Source organism: Hemiscyllium ocellatum, chromosome 22 (assembly GCF_020745735.1).
Source record: "Hemiscyllium ocellatum isolate sHemOce1 chromosome 22, sHemOce1.pat.X.cur, whole genome shotgun sequence".
NCBI lineage: Eukaryota > Metazoa > Chordata > Chondrichthyes > Orectolobiformes > Hemiscylliidae > Hemiscyllium > Hemiscyllium ocellatum.
In genome coordinates this window covers 46,561,468-46,579,447 of record NC_083422.1, presented here as the reverse complement: position 1 = coordinate 46,579,447, position 17,980 = coordinate 46,561,468, and the positions used below count along the sequence as shown (strand labels likewise).

The 17,980-nt window shown below is 44.6% G+C and overlaps 1 protein-coding gene across 1 annotated transcript; it reads left to right on the top strand.

Annotated features, from left to right (window-relative positions):
- Nucleotides 1-466: 466 nt before the first annotated feature.
- inaa (internexin neuronal intermediate filament protein, alpha a) lies at nt 467-7,845 on the top strand. Its single transcript, XM_060842151.1, has 3 exons — nt 467-1,490; nt 4,585-4,709; nt 6,781-7,845. The coding sequence occupies exons 1-3, from the start codon at nt 468-470 to the stop codon at nt 7,085-7,087; spliced, it is 1,455 nt and encodes a 484-aa protein (XP_060698134.1). The 5' UTR covers nt 467; the 3' UTR covers nt 7,088-7,845.
- Nucleotides 7,846-17,980: the final 10,135 nt, after the last annotated feature.

The window sequence follows — 17,980 nt, the reverse complement described above, 5'->3', positions numbered from 1 at the left end:
GTCAGACTGGGCGCTGTGCAGAGCTAGTCATTGAGGATCGAGGAGACTCAGACGGAGGGCGCGGTTCTGTTCCCGTCCCGGGGAGGGGTGGGGTGGGACAGAGGTATTAACTTATGTAAATGAAGTTTATTAATATTAATTTCAATGGGGGTGGGGGGGCTCGGGAGGATCCATGTGCTCGGGATCGGGAGGGGGGTTCCAAGCCTTGGCAGGTCTTGTCTCCCGGGCGGTGGAAACGGTGTGTCGCGGCTGCAGTTGGTGGGTCACACCTTTGGGTGAGGAGGGGAAGCAGTGACCCGGGGCCGGGCGGGGGGAGATGCGGGTGACCGGGGTAGCTGGGAGACGCCTTATTCTCCCCCCCCCCCCCCCACCCTCCCACCCCTCTGGGTCTACCGGAGGTGGGGCTGGTCCGGGCGGGTATAAAAGCGGCGGCCCGGCAGGTCCCGCCCTAGTTGCCGCCGCCGACCATGAGTCTGACACCGGAGCTGTATCCGTCCTCCTACCGCCGCCTGTACGGGGAGGCCCCCCGGGCCACCGCCCGCTACTCGGTCACCTCCAGCCGCAGCGGCGGCGGCTTCAGGTCCCAGTCGGTGCCCCGGGGCGGCCTGCTGTCGGTGCCGTCCCCGGCCGTGTACCGGCGCTCCGCCGACCTGGAGCTGCTGCAGGGCTCGGGCCTGGGCAACGAGTTCCGCATCACCCGCACCAACGAGAAGGAGCAGCTGCAGGGCCTCAACGACCGCTTCGCCGTCTACATCGACAAGGTGCGCGGCCTGGAGCAGCAGAACCGAGCGCTGGAGGCCGAGCTGGGCGTGCTCCGGCAGCGCCAGGCCGAGCCCAGCCGCCTGGCCGAGCTCTACGAGCAGGAGATGAGGGAGCTGAGGGCCCAGGTGGACGAGCTGAGCTCCGGCCGCTGCCAGGCGCTGCTGGACCGGGACAGCCTGGAGCAGGAGCTGCAGCAGCTCCGCCAGCGGCTGGAGGAGGAGCAGCGGGGCCGCGAGGAGGCCGAGGCCACCGCCCGGGCCTACCGCAAGGACGTGGACGGGGCGACGCTGGCCCGCCTGGAGCTGGAGAAGAAGCTGCAGGCGCTCGCCGACGAGCTGGGCTTCGTGCGGAAGCTGCACGACCAGGAGCTGGAGGAGCTGCGGGGCCTGCTGCACGCCGCCCAGCTGCAGGCCGAGGTGGAGCTCGACACCGCCAAGCCCGACCTGACCGCCGCCCTGCGGGACATCCGCGCCGAGTACGAGAGCCTGGCGGCCCGCAACACGCAGTCGGCCGAGGACTGGTACCGCAGCAAGTTCGCCGACATGAGCGAGGCCGCGGCCAAGAACAACGAGGCGCTGCGGGCCAACCGCGAGGAGCTCAGCGAGTACCGCCGCCAGCTCCAGTCCCGCACCATCGAGGTGGAGGCGGTCAGAGGCACCAACCAGAGCCTGGAGAGACAGCTCCGGGAGATGGAGGAGCAGCACAGCGCCGAGGTGGCGGGCTACCAGGTACACGGGAGGCAGCGGCCACTTTCAGCACCATGGCCAGCGGCAGAGAGCGCTCTCTCTCTTCCCCACCCCCTCCTTCCCACTCCTCCGCCCTCTCTCTCTCACTCTCTCTTCCCCACCCCTCTCCTTCCCACTCCACCGCCCTCTCTCTCTCACTCTCTCTTCCCCACCCCTCTCCTTCCCACTCCACCGCCCTCTCTCTCTCACTCTCTCTTCCCCACCCCTCTCCTTCCCACTCCTCCGCCCTCTCTCTCTCACTCTCTCCTCCCCTTCCTCTCTCTCTCTCTTCCACCCCCCCTTCCCACTCCTCCACCCTCTCTCTCACTCTCTCTTCCCCACCCCCTCCTTCCCACTCCACCGCCCTCTCTCTCTCACTCTCTCTTCCCCACCCCTCTCCTTCCCACTCCTCCGCCCTCTCTCTCTCACTCTCTCCTCCCCTTCCTCTCTCTCTCTCTTCCACCCCCCCTTCCCACTCCTCCACCCTCTCTCTCACTCTCTCTTCCCCACCCCTCTCCTTCCCACTCCTCCGCCCTCCCTCTCTCACTATCTCCTCCCCCTTCCTCTCTCTCTCTCTCTCTCTCTCTTCCACCCCCCCTTTCCCACTCCTCCGCCGTCTCTCTCACTCTCTCTTCCCCACCCCTCTCCTTCCCACTCCACCGCCCTCTCTCTCTCACTCTCTCCTCGCCTTCCTCTCTCTCTCTCTCTCTCTCTTCCCCACCCCTCTCCTTCCCACTCCTCCGCCCTCTCTCTCTCACTATCTCCTCCCCTTCCTCTCTCTCTCCCACCCCCCTCTTTCCCACTCCTCCGCCCTCTCTCTCACTATCTCCTCCCCCTTCCTCTCTCTCTCTCTCTTCCACCCCCCTCTTTCCCACTCCTCCGCCCTCTCTCTCTCACTCTCTCTCTTCCACCCCCCTTCCCACTCCTCCGCCCTCTCTCTCACACTCTCTCTTCCACCCCCCTCTCCTTCCCACTCCTCCACCCTCTCTCTCACTCTCTCCTCCCCCTTCCTCTCTCTCTCTCTTCCACCCTCTCCTTCTCATTCCTCCGCCCTCTCTCTCACTCTCTCTCTCCTCTCCCTTCCTCTCTCTCTCTCTCTCTCTCTTCCACCCTCTCCTTCCCACTCCTCCGCCCTCTCTCTCTCACTCTCACTCTCTCCTCCCCCCTTCCTCTCTCTCTCTCTTCCACCCCCCCTCTCCTTCCCACTCCTCCGCCCTCTCTCTCTCTCACTCTCTCTCTCACTCTCTCCTCCCCCTCCCACTCTCTCTCTCCCTGGACAGGTATAACACGGGGTTAGAGTAATACAAATACAGAATACAAATAGAAAGTCTTTCGTGTCTTTATAATAATGATTTTAAAAGACTAGTGTTTTTCTTTGAATACACCAAATTTGTACAGTTGAGTTTCTTCTTTTCACCCAACTCCCTTCATTATAAACAGTAATGAGCAGAAAGGCTTCAGTCATGAACAGAAGCTGGACTTTCAGTTTTAAATTGCCACCATCCTGTCTTGCAAATATTGTATATAGCTGTTCTTTCACTGTCATTGGATCAGAATCCTGGAATACTCATCTGAACCGTATTGTACCTGTACCAAATGGACTGCAGTGAGTTCAAGAAGGCAACAGAGCACCTTCTCCAAGTCAGTTTCGGACAGGCAATAAATAAGTCGACTTTTATTCCTTGAATGACTGACTAAAAAGTCTGCTTGGAGAAGTTGGGGGTTGAGGTGGGGCATGAATTGTAGAAGATTTACAAATGACAAGTTTCATGCAAGTTTTATTTGTGCTTTTGTGTAGTTGGGTTTCCTGGAACCAGAATCGTCAAAATCACATCTTGGCCCATTGTCCGAGCAGTCAAGCTAATCATCTGACTCATTGTCATTCCCATCCTCTCTCCATATTCCTAGGCATTTTTCCTTTTAGATAACATCTAATTCTTGTCTGAATGCCTTGAACACACACCCAGGCAGAGCATTCCAGATCCTAATCACTTGCTGCCCTCTCTCTCACTCTCTCTCTCACTCTCTCCTCCCCCCTCTCTTATCAATTCTTGCCTCATTTATGAATTGCTTTTAATTTGCAACCACTGCTCTTGATTTATTGTGGAAATAGTTTCTCTCCAATTAATGTCCTGATTCCTTATGATTTTGAATACCCCTGTCAAATCTCCTCTTGACTTTCTCTGCTGCAAAAATACAGACTCAGCTTCTCCAATCTATTTGCATAATTGAAGGTCTTCATTCCTGGAATCAATCCGACAAATCTTTTCTTCACTTTGTCTTCACATCCTTCCTAAAGTATGGTATTCAGAACCAGATGCAATAATCTAGCTGAGGTCAAACTTGTCTTATACAAGATCAACATAATCTCCTTGTCGCTGCACTCTATGACCCCATTAATAAAGTCTAAGATACTGTTATTTACTGCTGTTTCAACCTGTCCTGCTGTTTTAAGTGACTTTTTCACTAATTCACCCAGGTTCCCCTGCTTTTGCACACCCTTTTGGAGTTATGTCTTTATACTGTATCTACATGTTCTTCATGCTAAAATGAATAATTTTACATTTCTCTGCATTGAGCTTCATCTCTCACTTGTCCATACACCCTATCAACTTGTCTGTATGTCCTTTTAAAATTCTACATTATTCTTTTATTCATAATACTTCCTAGTTTTCCATCATACACAAACTTCAAAACAATTCCTATTCATCAAGGTCTTAAGAGGAACACTTCAGTCAGTGACCTTATGAAAACTGAGGCACATCAATCTATTGAACTTGATTAAAAACCTGTTGCTAAAAACCATAGTGATTGAGGCCGTGCTTTGATCCTTGGTCTCAGCAGCTGGCCAGTTGGATCATTCCTGTTGATATCCACGTATTATTTGAAGAGGCAGTCACTCAGGTGGTTGGCTGTTGATCAGTGCCCTTTGCTTAAATTAGGTGAAGACTAGAGCAAACAGTCTCTCTGAAGTCTCATCTAAAATGGACAGTGTGCCTCAGGAAATGATTGAAAAAAAAAGTCATTTTTTAGTGAGGAAACACATTTAATGAATACTGATTTTAAAAACCCACTTACTTTAATGCTATCCTATCAGGACACAATTGGGCATTTGGAGGATGAGCTAAGGAACACCAAGACTGAGATGGCTCGACACCTGAGGGAATATCAAGATCTTCTGAATGTGAAGATGGCTTTGGACATTGAGATTGCTGCTTACCGGTAAGAATTTGACAGTGTCTGAGTTAATAACCTGATCTGTAAATCTCTTACACTTGGGCCAAGGGAGGTGTAAGATTTTCGAATTGAATCACTAGGAATGACCAATCCCTTTCTGAGGAGTTAGCGAAACATAATTGGCATTTGTCTCAGCACAGTACCCAGACTGAAGAGGATAATGCAGCTTATGGTCAGCTTGCTTGCTATGAGCACAAACAAACACTCATGGAGTAGGATATGCAGAGCTTTAGTTCTTCAAACGCGGCAAGTTAAACATTTATCGCCCCTGAGATCATAGCTTTTTGACACTTAGGTTTTATGCCAGAATAAATTTAACCAGAAGTTTTATGTTAAAGTACTCTGGGTTGCTACTTGGTCTGGAGATATTTCAGGGAGAAGTTATAAAGGAACAAATACACTGAAACTTCAATAGTCTTGCTGAAATGATGTGCACCATGCAAATTTATTTGTACCTGTGATTGTCTGGAGTGCACAGAAATTATTAATTGTTGATGTTCTGTAATCGTTCTAATTGTTTAACTGTTTCCTCTTTCCTTTTCTGCTTCTGGATTTGGCTATTCATAAAACACTTCCATTTTGAAAGTGTGTTTGTCTGAATATGAGGCCAACAATGAGCACAACTGTGCTTCTCACATTCTGGTGTTTTAAGTTGAAACTACTGAGTTGACCTCAAAATGATTAACTCCACAGCTCAGCAGAGCACAACTTCAAAAACTGAATTTGTTCAACTACAGAACATAGAAGGTATACAACTAAATAATTCCTTTGCCCTGGTCTTAGCTTGGGGGTTGGGTGTGCCATTATAACAGGGTGTGTGGGGTGTTCACTATCTCACCAAGTAGCCACATCTCACTGAGGAGACTATGAAGGTAAGACTGTTCCCTTGGCTGATGTTGGCACAAAATTGCCCCAGCTCTTCTTCACCCTTGAGACAGATATGGGACAGAGTACCAGAGTTATTGTCAGTTAGTAGATTAGTGGCCCTTAGTTACTGATGATAAGGCAGAGCAGGACATCAGATGTCACCAAAGCATGCACACTTCATCTTTCCAGAACATCTGAAAGCAGTCTGTGTTGGAGCAGGGTTAACACAACTTACTGCATTGACTGATATAGGTGAGGCAAACTACCTGCATTATTTTTGGGGCACAGGTATCAGACATGGCCATGAACATTAGCTTAAAACATGTACGAATTATGTCTTTAGGTCCAGAAAGTGGCCACCCAGCCCAATCATGGCTGACCTGAACTTAACTGCATATACCTACCTTGGCCCTGTCTCCTTTACACCTAAAACTTAATCAATCAATCTTGCACAATTGCTATTTATGGAAGCAAATTCCAAGCTGATACTACCTTTTTGTCTGTGGAAGTATTTCCTAATTTTAGATTTCAATAGTTTGACTCTATTCTTTAATCTATGTTCCTAGTCCTAGACACCCAAATCAATGGGAATAGCTATGTTTGATTTGCAGAAAACGTTTTCCTGAGACCATCAGATAGAGCCAAAGTTCATTTAAAATGAATTTGTATAAAGGTGTGATCTACAAGGAGTCCCATATTAATTAGTGGAGGAAGGACATCTGGCAGCAACAGACAGATTTAGGACAATTTCTTTTCCAATTGTCCACTTGTGGATGTAGTTGCCTGTTGAGACTGTGTTGCCCAGGTTCCAGTCAGCATCAGATTGGACCCTACCAGTGAACGTGGGGCAGCAGGAATTGGAATAATGAAATGGCAACTGCAGACACAGCAGGTGATTTGTATTTAGTTACCTGAACTCATTAAAGCAACATCTGTTGAATGGATGTTAGGTTTATTTTGAAAAGGATAATATGACATTGCAAATCAAGAGGAAATTACATTGTAAAATGAAAGGAGAAATATTGGGTACTAATTACTGGAGGAAGAGGATGCTAATCCAAGAGTTCATCCTATTCACTTGCCATCAGTAGTTACCACAGTTGAGTTTCCAGTACAGAGCAGCACAGATAATGGGAGCTCCGTGAATCCTCTGTTTAATGCAATTGGCCATTTCTTTTTTGTCTGACAGGAAGTTGCTGGAAGGTGAAGAAACCAGGCTGAGCACCAGTATTACCAACCTGCTACCTACCAACACAAACCCAGCGCTAATGGTTCCAACTCAACCACGATTCTCCACTACAACCACCACCAGCATTGTCTCCTCCAAGAAAGAGCTGAAGGAAGAGGGACCCAAAATGTCAACAAAACCCTCTAAGCAAAAAGCAGAGGCTTACGAGGAGATAATTGAAGAAACCATTGTGTCCACCAAGAAGGTCGAGCGAGAGGATCAGAATGCAAGTAGCCAGAAAACTGAAGTCACCAACCCTCCAAAATAAATCACTGAACACTCTTAAGTGTTTCTGCCCTTCCCTCCACCTGAGATAGATGGACACCAATTACGTTGATGGTAGAATTCCTTAACAGAGCCTCAGAAATGACCACCAAGAACGGGTGGATTTCTGTCTGAAGCCCCAATTTATAGAATCCAATCTAGTCCTACCACTCCCTTGACACCTAGTATCCAAACCACACATTTCGTGAGTGACTACATTTATTTGTCCAATATTTCACTGAAATACAGGAAGCATCGGATTCTTTCCTGTCCTATACTTTCTGGACAGAAGGAATGCCACTTACTTCTGTACATCAAAAGGAAGAGGGTATAAGTAACTAACTCCAAGCAAGGGATCCCAGTGCTGGCTTGTCTCTCTCCAATTAATATAAGCACAGAATTACTGCCATCAGATTGGCCTGTCCTGAGTGTAGTTCATTCTGTTCATGTTGTCTAGGAATTCACTGCATGTGTCTCAATGTCTGCATGTTCTTCACTCTGCTCATCACAACAGATTCTCACTTTCCACTGGGATGTTGTTCACACAAATGTACTGCCTTAATGAGCCCAGCAGTCATCCAGATGGAGTGTCAGTGGAATTTGAGATACTGTTCAGGAAGTAGAATTAAATGTTAGAATGTGTTTGTGTAAATGTGAAAGTTAAAGGGTGGAGGGTGACACCTTTCATGTTACTGGATCTCACTATCAGTAAATTGTTTCACTTATATTCTGATGTCTAGATTTGTGTAAATAAACCAAGAACTGAACCTAATAACCTATTTGTCTGTTTTTATCCCCAAAAGCTTTGAAAATTTCTGTATTCGATAGGGCTGGGTTTGTGGTCACTGTATCAGTGAGGTCCCTGGGTCATCAGCATGGAGCCAGTAAATAAGCAGTCAGCAGGTGGATGAAGAAGCACTGAGGGTGGGCTCCTCCAGAAAGGTCTCTTCATTCTCATTTCATTTCTATTCCTCTTATTTTACTCCATTCCAAAGAGGGGTAAAGGGAGCTACAATTATACACAAAATAAATTTATTGTATGTTGATAGAACTTGCATTTGTCTGGCACAAAACCAGAGGTGCTCCATGGAATGGTGGTCAATACATCATTCCTTAAACAAGACTCCAGATGTGGTCTCACCATTACTCTGTATAGTTGTGACAAAACTTCCCAATTTTTAAAACACTCCCAAGCAATAAATGCCAAAATGTGGCTTTCCATTTGGTTTAATTATGTGCTTTATCTGCCTTTTTGTGATTCATGCAGAAGAACACACAAACCCCTCAGTGCTACACTTTATTGAAGTCTTTCTCAATTTTAATAATAGTTTGCTTTTAGATTCATCCTGCTGAAGTGTATGACCTGATACTGCTACATTAACTTCCAGATGCCAAGCTTTTGCCCACTCATTCAACATATCAATATTCCCTTACAGATTCCTAATGCCCACTCACCTATTCTTGTGAACAAATTTGGCTATATTACACTCTGAATCCTCCTTCAAGACATTAAAATGGTAAATAATTGAGACCCTAGGTCAGATCCTTTTGTGATCTTCCACTAGTTATACATTTATAAGCCGAAAAAGACTCATCAATTCAACTCTGTAAATTGTGTTAACCAATCCTCAATTTGTGCTAATACAATGCCCCCTAATATCATAAGCTGTTATCTTGTGCAATAACTTTCAATGTAGCACCAAATTGAGTGCCTTCTGGAAATTCGAATATACAACATCTACTGATTCTCCTCTATCAACTCTGCTTGTTATAATCGCAAAGAACTCTGGCAAATTTGTCAACATGATTTTTCTTTCACAAAACCATGTTGACTCTGATTGAGTGTGTTAAGATTTTCTAAATGTCCTATTATTTCTTCCTTAATAATGCACACTATCATTTTTCCAATTACAGGTGTTAGGCTAACTGGTCTATAGTTCACTGTTTTCTGTCTCCCTTCTTTCTTGAATAGGGATGTCACATTAGAAGTTTTCTGAACTGCTGGAACCCTCCCAGAATACAGAGAGTCTGGAATATTTCCACCAATGCTTCCCATATCCTTGCAGCCACTTTCTTTAAAACCCCTGGATGCAGTCCATCAGGTCTTGGCAATTTGTTTGCCCTCCATCCCAAAAATGTATGAAATATTTTGCCCGGGTCATCATGCAGCATTGTTGACTAAGCAATGGCTATCAAATCATATTCATTTGTTGCTATTTCCACTGTCAACTCATTTATCTCATTAAGAAAAACTAGATGCATTTAGGTAAAGAGCTGTAAACATTGATTTTTGCTATTATTGCTAACACTGGTTTTAATTTCTGCTGCATTTTGCTGCTTATATTTTTTGCCTCTTCATGTCACGTTATGATTATTGCTTATGCCTTCACTACCCAGCACCATTGCTTTTTTACTTTTTTAAAATTCCCTTCAATTGTACCCTTGCCGCACTAATTAGTTTAAAGCCTTTTTATAACCCTAGTTATTCAATTTGCCAGGACATTGGTCCCAGCATGGTTCAAATGAAGCCTGTCACAACAGACAACTCTTGTTTCTCCCAGTACTGTGCCAGAAATTGGAAGTAATTTCTCCCAAACCAATCTTTACCACATCTTTACCTCTCTAATCGTACTTCCTCCTTTTCATTGAATGCCTATGTGGACAATAACAACTAAATCCATTATCTCCCACAACAAGTTCCTCTTTAGCTCAGAAGAGAGGCCCTAAGCCAAGGCCCCAGAGAAGCAACATGGCCTTGGACTCTGACTTCCCTGCAGAGAACTATATATATACCCCCTACAATGCTGCTTCCTAATATTACTCATGATTTGGAGATGCCGATGTTGGACTGGGGTGTACAAAGATCCTATTATTACTGCATGGTACTTTGGTCAGCTTGCTCATTCTGCCTGTGTCCTTGTCCAAATCAGGAGCAAAAAGATACTTTTATTGGGCAAATACATGGGGCAGTGGTGTAGGTTCTTCCAAGGCTAAATTCTGGATCCTAAAACTGCCTTACCAGCACTCATACCCATCAGTTCCTGACCTGGACTAAATTTGATGTAGCTGGGAGTATGGAGGATGTTTTCACTGGCAGGTGAAACCAGAATTAGGGGGCATAGCCTCAAAGTAAAGAGGAGCAGATTTAGGACTGAACTGAGGAGGAACTTTTCCCAAAGGATTGTGAGTCCGTCGAATTCCCTGCCCTGGAAGCAGATGAGGCTACCTTGTTGAATGTTTTTAGGGCAGAGATAGAGACATTTTTGAACAGTAAAGGAATTAAGGGTTATGGTGAGTGAGCGGGTAAGTGGATCTGAGTCCATGAAAAAGATCAGCCATAATCAGATTGAATGGTTTAGCAGGCTTGAGGGACCAGATAGCTTCTATTTCTTCAGTGAATTAATTTCAGGCATTTGACTGATTCTGGAAAGACACTGCCCAATAACTCTCCTCCTCCCTGATGTGCCTCAGTATCTATAACTTGGACTCCAGTTCATCAACTCTGAGCTGAGCTTTAGTTCTTCGAGTAGCCAATACTTGCTGCAGGCATGGTCACTGAGGGTCACACTGACATCACCCAGTGCCCACATACTATAGCTGTGACACATCACCTGCTTAGTTATCTATATTTCTTTGAATTCATTAATTTGGATGTTAAATATTTTAAAATAGAATTTCTTAACTGTATTCTTCTGTAATAACATCTTCTGCTTTAAAGTATTTGACAAATTAAAAGAGACACAGAAGACATACCCTCCAACCACCTGCTTTCCTGTGATGTCACATTTAGCTCTGACAGGCAGAAGCAGGTTGAAGGGGTTTTTTTCTGCAATTGGTTTTTATCTCCTGCCTCTGCTGTCCTTCTCATATAGGTCTCTTCGTAAGTAATGCTGTCCTCCTTTTAAAGGTAAAGGGTGCAGGCTTGGAAGGTGTTGTCAAATAAACCTGGGTTACTTATTGCCATGCATCTTGTAGCTGATACCTGGTGCATTGGTGGTGAAGGGAGTATTCCATTGTACATGAAGTGCCAATCAAATGGGTTGGTTTATCCTGGATGGTATTGAGCTTCATTAGTGTTGTTGGACTGTACTTATCCAAGCAAGTGGAGGGTATTTTACTACGCTGCTGACTTGTACTTTGCAGAGCCATTTGGTAAGTGACAGACTACAGAATTACCAGACTCCAGCTAGCTGCAGTATTATTTGTGATCAATTGTAATTCCCAGGATGTTGTAGTGTGAATTGAACAATAGTAATGTTATTGAATGTTAAGGTGCAATGGTTGGATTCTCTCTTGTTGAAGATGGTCGCTGCCTGGCCTTTGCATGGTGTGAATGTTAATTGGTACTTGCCAGCCCAAACCCTGCATATTGCCAGGTCTTGCTGCATTTGGACATAGACTACTTTTGTATTTGAGGAGTTGAAAATGGTGTTGAAAATACTACAATCATCAAAGAGCATTCCACTTATGATCTGATGATGGAAGGAAGGTAATTGATAAACTGTCTGAAGTTGGATGGGCAGAGACTACTACCCCAAGGAACTCCTGCGGATAAGGCCTGGAGCTGAGATGGTTGATCCCTAAAAACCACATTTTCCTTTATGACTTAAACCAGCAGAATGTTTTATCTTTGATTCCCATTAACTCCAGTTTGGGAAGGCATCTTGATGTCACAATCAGTCAAATGCGGCCTTGATGTCACGAGCAGTCACCTACACTTCATCTCTGGAGTTCAGCTCATTTGTCCATTTTTGGACTAAGATTCTAATGAAGTTAATAGACATTCAGTGTGTGTGACATACAGCTACTGAAAATAATAAGTTCTGGATGAAGACAGTCTTCATCTAATAGAAAAGAATCATGGAACCAGTGGTATAGAACAGCATAAGGAGGCAACTTGGTTCATAAAGCCCTTATGCTTTTCTGCAACAACAATTCTGCTTGTCACATTCACCCACCCTCTCCCATGATTTTCCTCTTTGGCAACCTTGCAAATTCTCTTTTTTAAGGCATGATTCAATCCACCCTTCACCATACTCTTGGTCAGTCCACATAAATGAAATTCCTCATCCAGGGGCAGCACGGTGGCTCAGTGGTTAGCACTGCTGCCTCGCAGCGCCAGAAACCCAGGTTCAATTCCAGCCTCGGGCGACTGTCTGTGTGGAGTTTGCACATTCTCCCCATATCTGCGTGGGTTTGCTCCGGTTTCCTCCCACACTCCAAAGATGTGCAGGTCATGCTAAATTGCCCATAGCGTTAGGTGCATGAGTAGGGGAATAGGTCTGGGTGGGTTACTCTTCGGAGGGTCGGTGTTGGGCTGAAGGGCCTGTTTCTGCACTGTAGGGAATCTAATCTAATCTCATCCCATGAACCATTCACGTCAATCCTTTGTGTAACTAGTCTAAACCCATTCTAATCTTTAACCACCCTCCTACCCAGTATTAACCTTCTGAGCTCTTTCAAGAACAGACCTAACTCTTCAAGTCTCACTTCATAACTAGGGTCACTTATCCACAGTAACATCTAAGTGAATCTAATTCACGTTGTTTTGTACTCTTCCAACTTGGCGGCGCCTGAATCTACAATATTCTCCCAACTGCAGTCTCAGTAATATCATGTGAACATTCATATTTGGTGCCTTTTAAATTCTGAGTTTACAGATACAAATCCAAAGGTTAGGTTTTACCTCATTGTGCATTCTTGTTTAAGGTCATTTACACATACAACAGGTTCCTCTACTAACTTATAATCTCACGATTCAAACTTTTTTTATGCATTCATGGGATGTGGGTGCCTCTGACTGAGCTACTATTCAGAAGGCAACTGAGAGTCAACCACATTGAAGCAGGTCTGGAATCACATGGAGGCCAGATCAGGTAAGGATGGTATATTTCCTTCCTCAAAAGACTTAAGGGAATCAGATGAATTTTTAATGGCAATCAATAGTGGTTACATAGTTACTACAGGTTACTAAGATTATTATTTCTTTTTTCTATTCTTACTTTCAAAATATTTACAGTACTTCATACTCAACAACAGGCCATTCATTTCTTAAAAATCAAAATACGACAAGCTGAAAATCTGAAAAACAGAATACTGAAATTACTCATCTGGTCAGGCAGCCTCTCTAAAGAGGGAAACAGAATAAACCTTTAGGTCACAGCTATTCAACAGAACTGGGAATAGTTCATAATGTAATATATTTTAAAGGGTAGAAAAATAATCAAAAGGGATTGCCTGTAATAAGGCAGGAGACAGGACATATTAGATAGCCAAAGAATCGATGTGCAGAGCCAAAGGGTAAGTAATAAGTAAAGAGATTAAAGATGGGTACAGAATGAACAACTGCATCCAATATCAAACCAAAGAAAAACAAAATGAAGACTGAAGTATGCTAAGGATACAAAACTTGGGGTTGGGGTGCAGTTGAAAGTTAATGGGATGTGGGGTCAGAAAGCATGTTTTTAAATTGTTGAGCTCAGCATTGAGTCCAGAGGTTGTTAGGGGCCACTTGCAAGATGATGTGCTGTTCCCTGAGTTTGACTTGAGATACTCTGGAACACTGTAACAGGTCAAGGACAGAAACGTCAACGTGAGAGCAAAGTAGAGAACTAAAATCAGAAGCCACTGGGGGCTCTGGGTAATACTATAGTCTCAGGGCAAGTATTTCACAAAGTCATGAACCAGTCTGTATTGGGTCTCTCCAGTGTAGAACAGACAACATAGTGATGAGCCAATACAGTGAATTAGATTGAAAGATTTACATGCAAATCCCTCCTTTGCCTGGAAGGTGCGCTTGAGGCTTTGGACAGTGAAGAAATAGTGGAGACAGACCAGTAAATTGCAAACTGTTACAAAGTGGTAGATGGCAGTAACAGATGTAAGTTTACCAAGATCAAAAGTATATTGAAGCCAATTGTATCGATTCTTAGAGGATTTGACAGGATAGATGCAGAGAGGTTGTTTCCCTTTTTAGGAAAGTCTAGGACCAGAGGGCATTATCTCAGAGTAAAGAGTGATCTATTTAAGACAGAGGAAACTTTATTTCTCTCAGAGTGTGGTAAATTTGTGGAATTCTTTTCCACAGAATGTTATTGAGGTTGAGTCAGTAAGGCTGAGGCAGATTTTTAATCAACAAGAGAATCAAGGATAATGGGGATAAGGCAGATAAGTGGAGTTGAGGATTATCAAGTAAAAAATGAGGTCTGCAGATGCTGGAGATCACAGTTGAAAATGCGTTGCTGGTTAAAGCACAGCAAGTCAGGCAGCATCCAAGGAATAGGAAATTCGACGTTTTGGGCATAAGCCCTTCATCAGGAATGACCTTCATCATTCCTGATGAAGGGCTTATGCCCGAAACGTCGAATTTCCTATTCCTTGGATGCTGCCTGACCTGCTGTGCTTTAACCAGCAACGCATTTTCAATTGAGGATTATCAAATCAGCCATGATCTCACTGAATGCCCTGAACATTTTAATCAGTTGAATGGCCTACGTCTGCCTCTACATCTTATAGTTCTATGGAGTTAGGGTTGAGGAATTATGAGGTTGGAGGACCTAAAGCACAATTTCCAGAGCAGATGAGGTCAGTAGAAGTCCCAGAAACAATGGTATAACGTTCAGTGGTTGTCTTGTGGTCCATTGGATTATTGGTGGGCTGGCCTCTGTTAGATAGAGGTTGGTATATGAGACAACTTCCTATTGTCAGTACATTTGAGAACAATTTTATGATTGCAGCTCAGAGAAGGGAGTGAAACAAGTTCAGATAGAGAAAGTTTAGAGTGAGAGGAGCAGAGAAGTTGAGATATTCGATCCTGCACCAGCAATTCAAATCAAAAGGATCAACATAGAGTAAGAAGCTGGAGGGAAGGCACCAAGTCGGGGGAAAGAACACGAGATAGATAATAGAATCTCTTGTGCGGGGAGAATGAAGGACAGATCATTTGATGTCAGTTAGGGAAAAATCGGAGGGTAACATGAATACATGACAAGGACTTAGATTGAAAGAAGGGATTGGGTCAGAGGGAAGTGAATCAGAAGAGAGTCGAGAGAGGCAGTTATTGTTTGTGATCCTTATCAGGTTTGTGGAAGAGAAAAAGTTTTTAATTAAAGTTTCAAATGAAACTAAAGCAAAGGTGAAACTGAAGAGCAGGTCGACTTTGAGCTAATGATATTGCTATTGTTGAGAGAGTTTATGTGGAAGCACATGATATTGTGTTTGGATCTCAGACTGGGGTTAGGACAGTTGTTCAAGGTGTGTTGAATGTCAAGGAGATAGACTCTTTCCCCCCAGGGAGAAATCGAGTGAACTTTTGTTGCACCACCTCAAATCCTTTCTTAGATATGAAGATCAAATTGTACAGGTACTGTGCTGCACATATGGTCTTGTCAAAAACCCTGTAAACTTAAAAGATGACAGAAGAAGGGTCACTAAACTTGAAACATTATCTCTGTTTCTTTCCAAATATGCTGCCAGACCTGCTGCCTTTCTCCAGCAATTTCTGTCTCTATTTCATATATCCATCACTTGTTATGTTATGGGAAAATACTATTGGTCTTTGTTTAAAAGGCATAGGGTAGTGAATTGGAGTGCAGAATTAAACTGGGTTGCACATGAAAAGGTGCAGTGTTGAAGAGGACAGCTTGATTATATTGGGTGAGATATTAAAGGATGTGGGAAGTGAGGGGTAGAGTGGGATTAGACTGAGTGGGATATTTTAAAATGTGAGGAGCGGGGGGGGGGAGAGAAGGATTGATTGGGCGAGATATTAGGGGTGTGGTGTGAACAGGAGTGGGTTTAGATTGGATGGTTTATGTGCACTGGTGCAAAATGATTAGGATTTCAGCCAGCAATGAGAACAAGTGTTTGAGGAGTGTGGAATATCTAGAAACTACCTGTCTCTGAGCAGAAACTTTCTATGGTTTTATTCTGGAGTCAGACAGAAGCAATAGCAAATTGCTAAATGAGACGCCAGAGCTGCCTCAGGCTGTCCCTTGCTGCTGTCTTCTGATGACTGGCTCTGCTGATCACAGCTGTAGTAAACACTTCATTGCTCAGCCTTGGGACTCTGAATGTTCCAATTCATCCTCTCAGGGATTCCTGGCTGTTGCTGTTGGAGCTCCCTGCAATCTGTCTACAAAAAAAGGTGCATCAGCCTGGTTAATATGCGTGATAATAGTACAAAGAAATTAGGCAGTTTATTAAACAAGAGGTGTCAATCAGTGCATGTTGAGATACTGTATCAGGTTGTAAACAGTCATCATAAAGTTTCGCATCCACATTATCCCCTATTTCCATGTCTCCTTACACTGACCCACACCAGGATGGTACCATGAGTCAGTGGGCATATTGACAATGAAAATGAAATTGATTTTTCCTTTTGGACATGCAGTTCTCTTGGGAATGAAGCAGAAGGGCTTGGAAACAGACCCTGAATTCTGGGTATATCTGGACCCCAGACATACCCAGAATTCAGGGTTTGGGACTCCTTACACTAGCTGCTGAACTTAAAAGGAACTGGACTGAAGTTATTAAGCAATAAAGCAATATTGAAGAGGCCTAGTTTCCTCCAAATGGTTAAATGTGGCTCTCATCAGGTCAATCTTAATCAAGAAAACAGTCCAGATGATTCAGAGATCAACTGAGGGCCATTATGTTTAGTCTACCTTTATCATTTTCAATAATTATTCTAAATTTAATAGAATTATGATAGCTACCACAAACATGTTCCTCCAATGATATCCATACAAACTGCAGAGCTTAAGTTTCTAATACTAAATCTGGAACAGCCATGAGAGTCTGTGATGAACTCTCTAAAAAGGTTTCCTGGGGCGATCCAAGATGAATCTAGAAAGATCCAGAGCCAGTGAGAAAGATCGCATTGCAGAGCTCTGCATTGCATGGCAAGCGTCACAGAATTCTAACCCAACCTACCCAGAACACCGTGATATCCTAGGACTCTGGAAAGGTCGTGGAGTCCCAGGAATTTGTTAGAGAGCAATTTACCTCGATTTTCACCATCCAGGGATGCCAAGGAAGGGAGGAGCTACATCCAAGGCCAGGCCTGCAGCCGAGTCTGCAGGATCCTCGGACTCAATTTCCTACTAGGTCCTGGTAAAGAAGCTCGTGAAATTTCGCGAGATGTTGGGGAAGCAGATAGATGAGAAGGTGGCCCTGATCTCTATCATGCTGCAGAAGCATGAACAGCAGCTTGGAGACCTCGAAAGAAGGACAGATGAGGTAGACAGAGTCACAGCGGTGGAATCTGACACCAATTCCTCCAAGGATAGGATCCGGGCCCTGGGCATGCAGGTCCGTAATTTACATGATCAGGATATGACCTCGAGGACAGGGGCAGGAAAAAATATATTCGGATCATCAGTCTGCCGGAGGTAAGGAAGGTGAGCGATCAGTGGAATTTATTGAGGACCGGTTGCTGAAATTCCTTAACTTTGAGGTTGGAATGAGAAGCTTGAAGATTAAGACGGCTCACCATGTTATGGCATGGACATCAGGTCTGGACCAATGTTCTCGTCCTATCTTGGCAAGGTTTCATCACTATAGAGACAAGGAGAGAATCGTGAAAGCTTCTGGAATCCAGGGAAAGGATCCAAAGAGCCTAGTTTACGAGGGGTCTAAGGTCATGTCCTTCTAGGACTTTTCAGCGGCAGTGATCCGGAAAAGAAAATCCTATGATGGCATCAAGAAAAGACTGAGGGAGCTCGGGATCCAGTGCTCTCTGAGGTATCAGGCGGTGCTTTGGATCACCTTAGATGGATCTGTACATCTTTTTGACATGTCAGAGAAGGCGAGAGACTTTGTGGACAAATTAAATTCTGCTATCAATTTAGTTGTACAAATAATAGTGTTGTTTGGGTGTATCATTACTTTTCTTTTT

What these genes read in the sequence shown, in the direction of transcription:
- inaa (XM_060842151.1), top strand. Translation starts at nt 468, where the DNA reads ATGAGTCTGACACCGGAGCTGTATCCGTCCTCCTACCGCCGCCTGTAC. An exon ending in CCGAGGTGGCGGGCTACCAG is followed by an intron (nt 1,491 to 4,584) that starts GTACACGGGAGG and finishes CTATCCTATCAG; the next exon opens with GACACAATTGGGCATTTGGA. An exon ending in ATTGAGATTGCTGCTTACCG is followed by an intron (nt 4,710 to 6,780) that starts GTAAGAATTTGA and finishes TTTGTCTGACAG; the next exon opens with GAAGTTGCTGGAAGGTGAAG.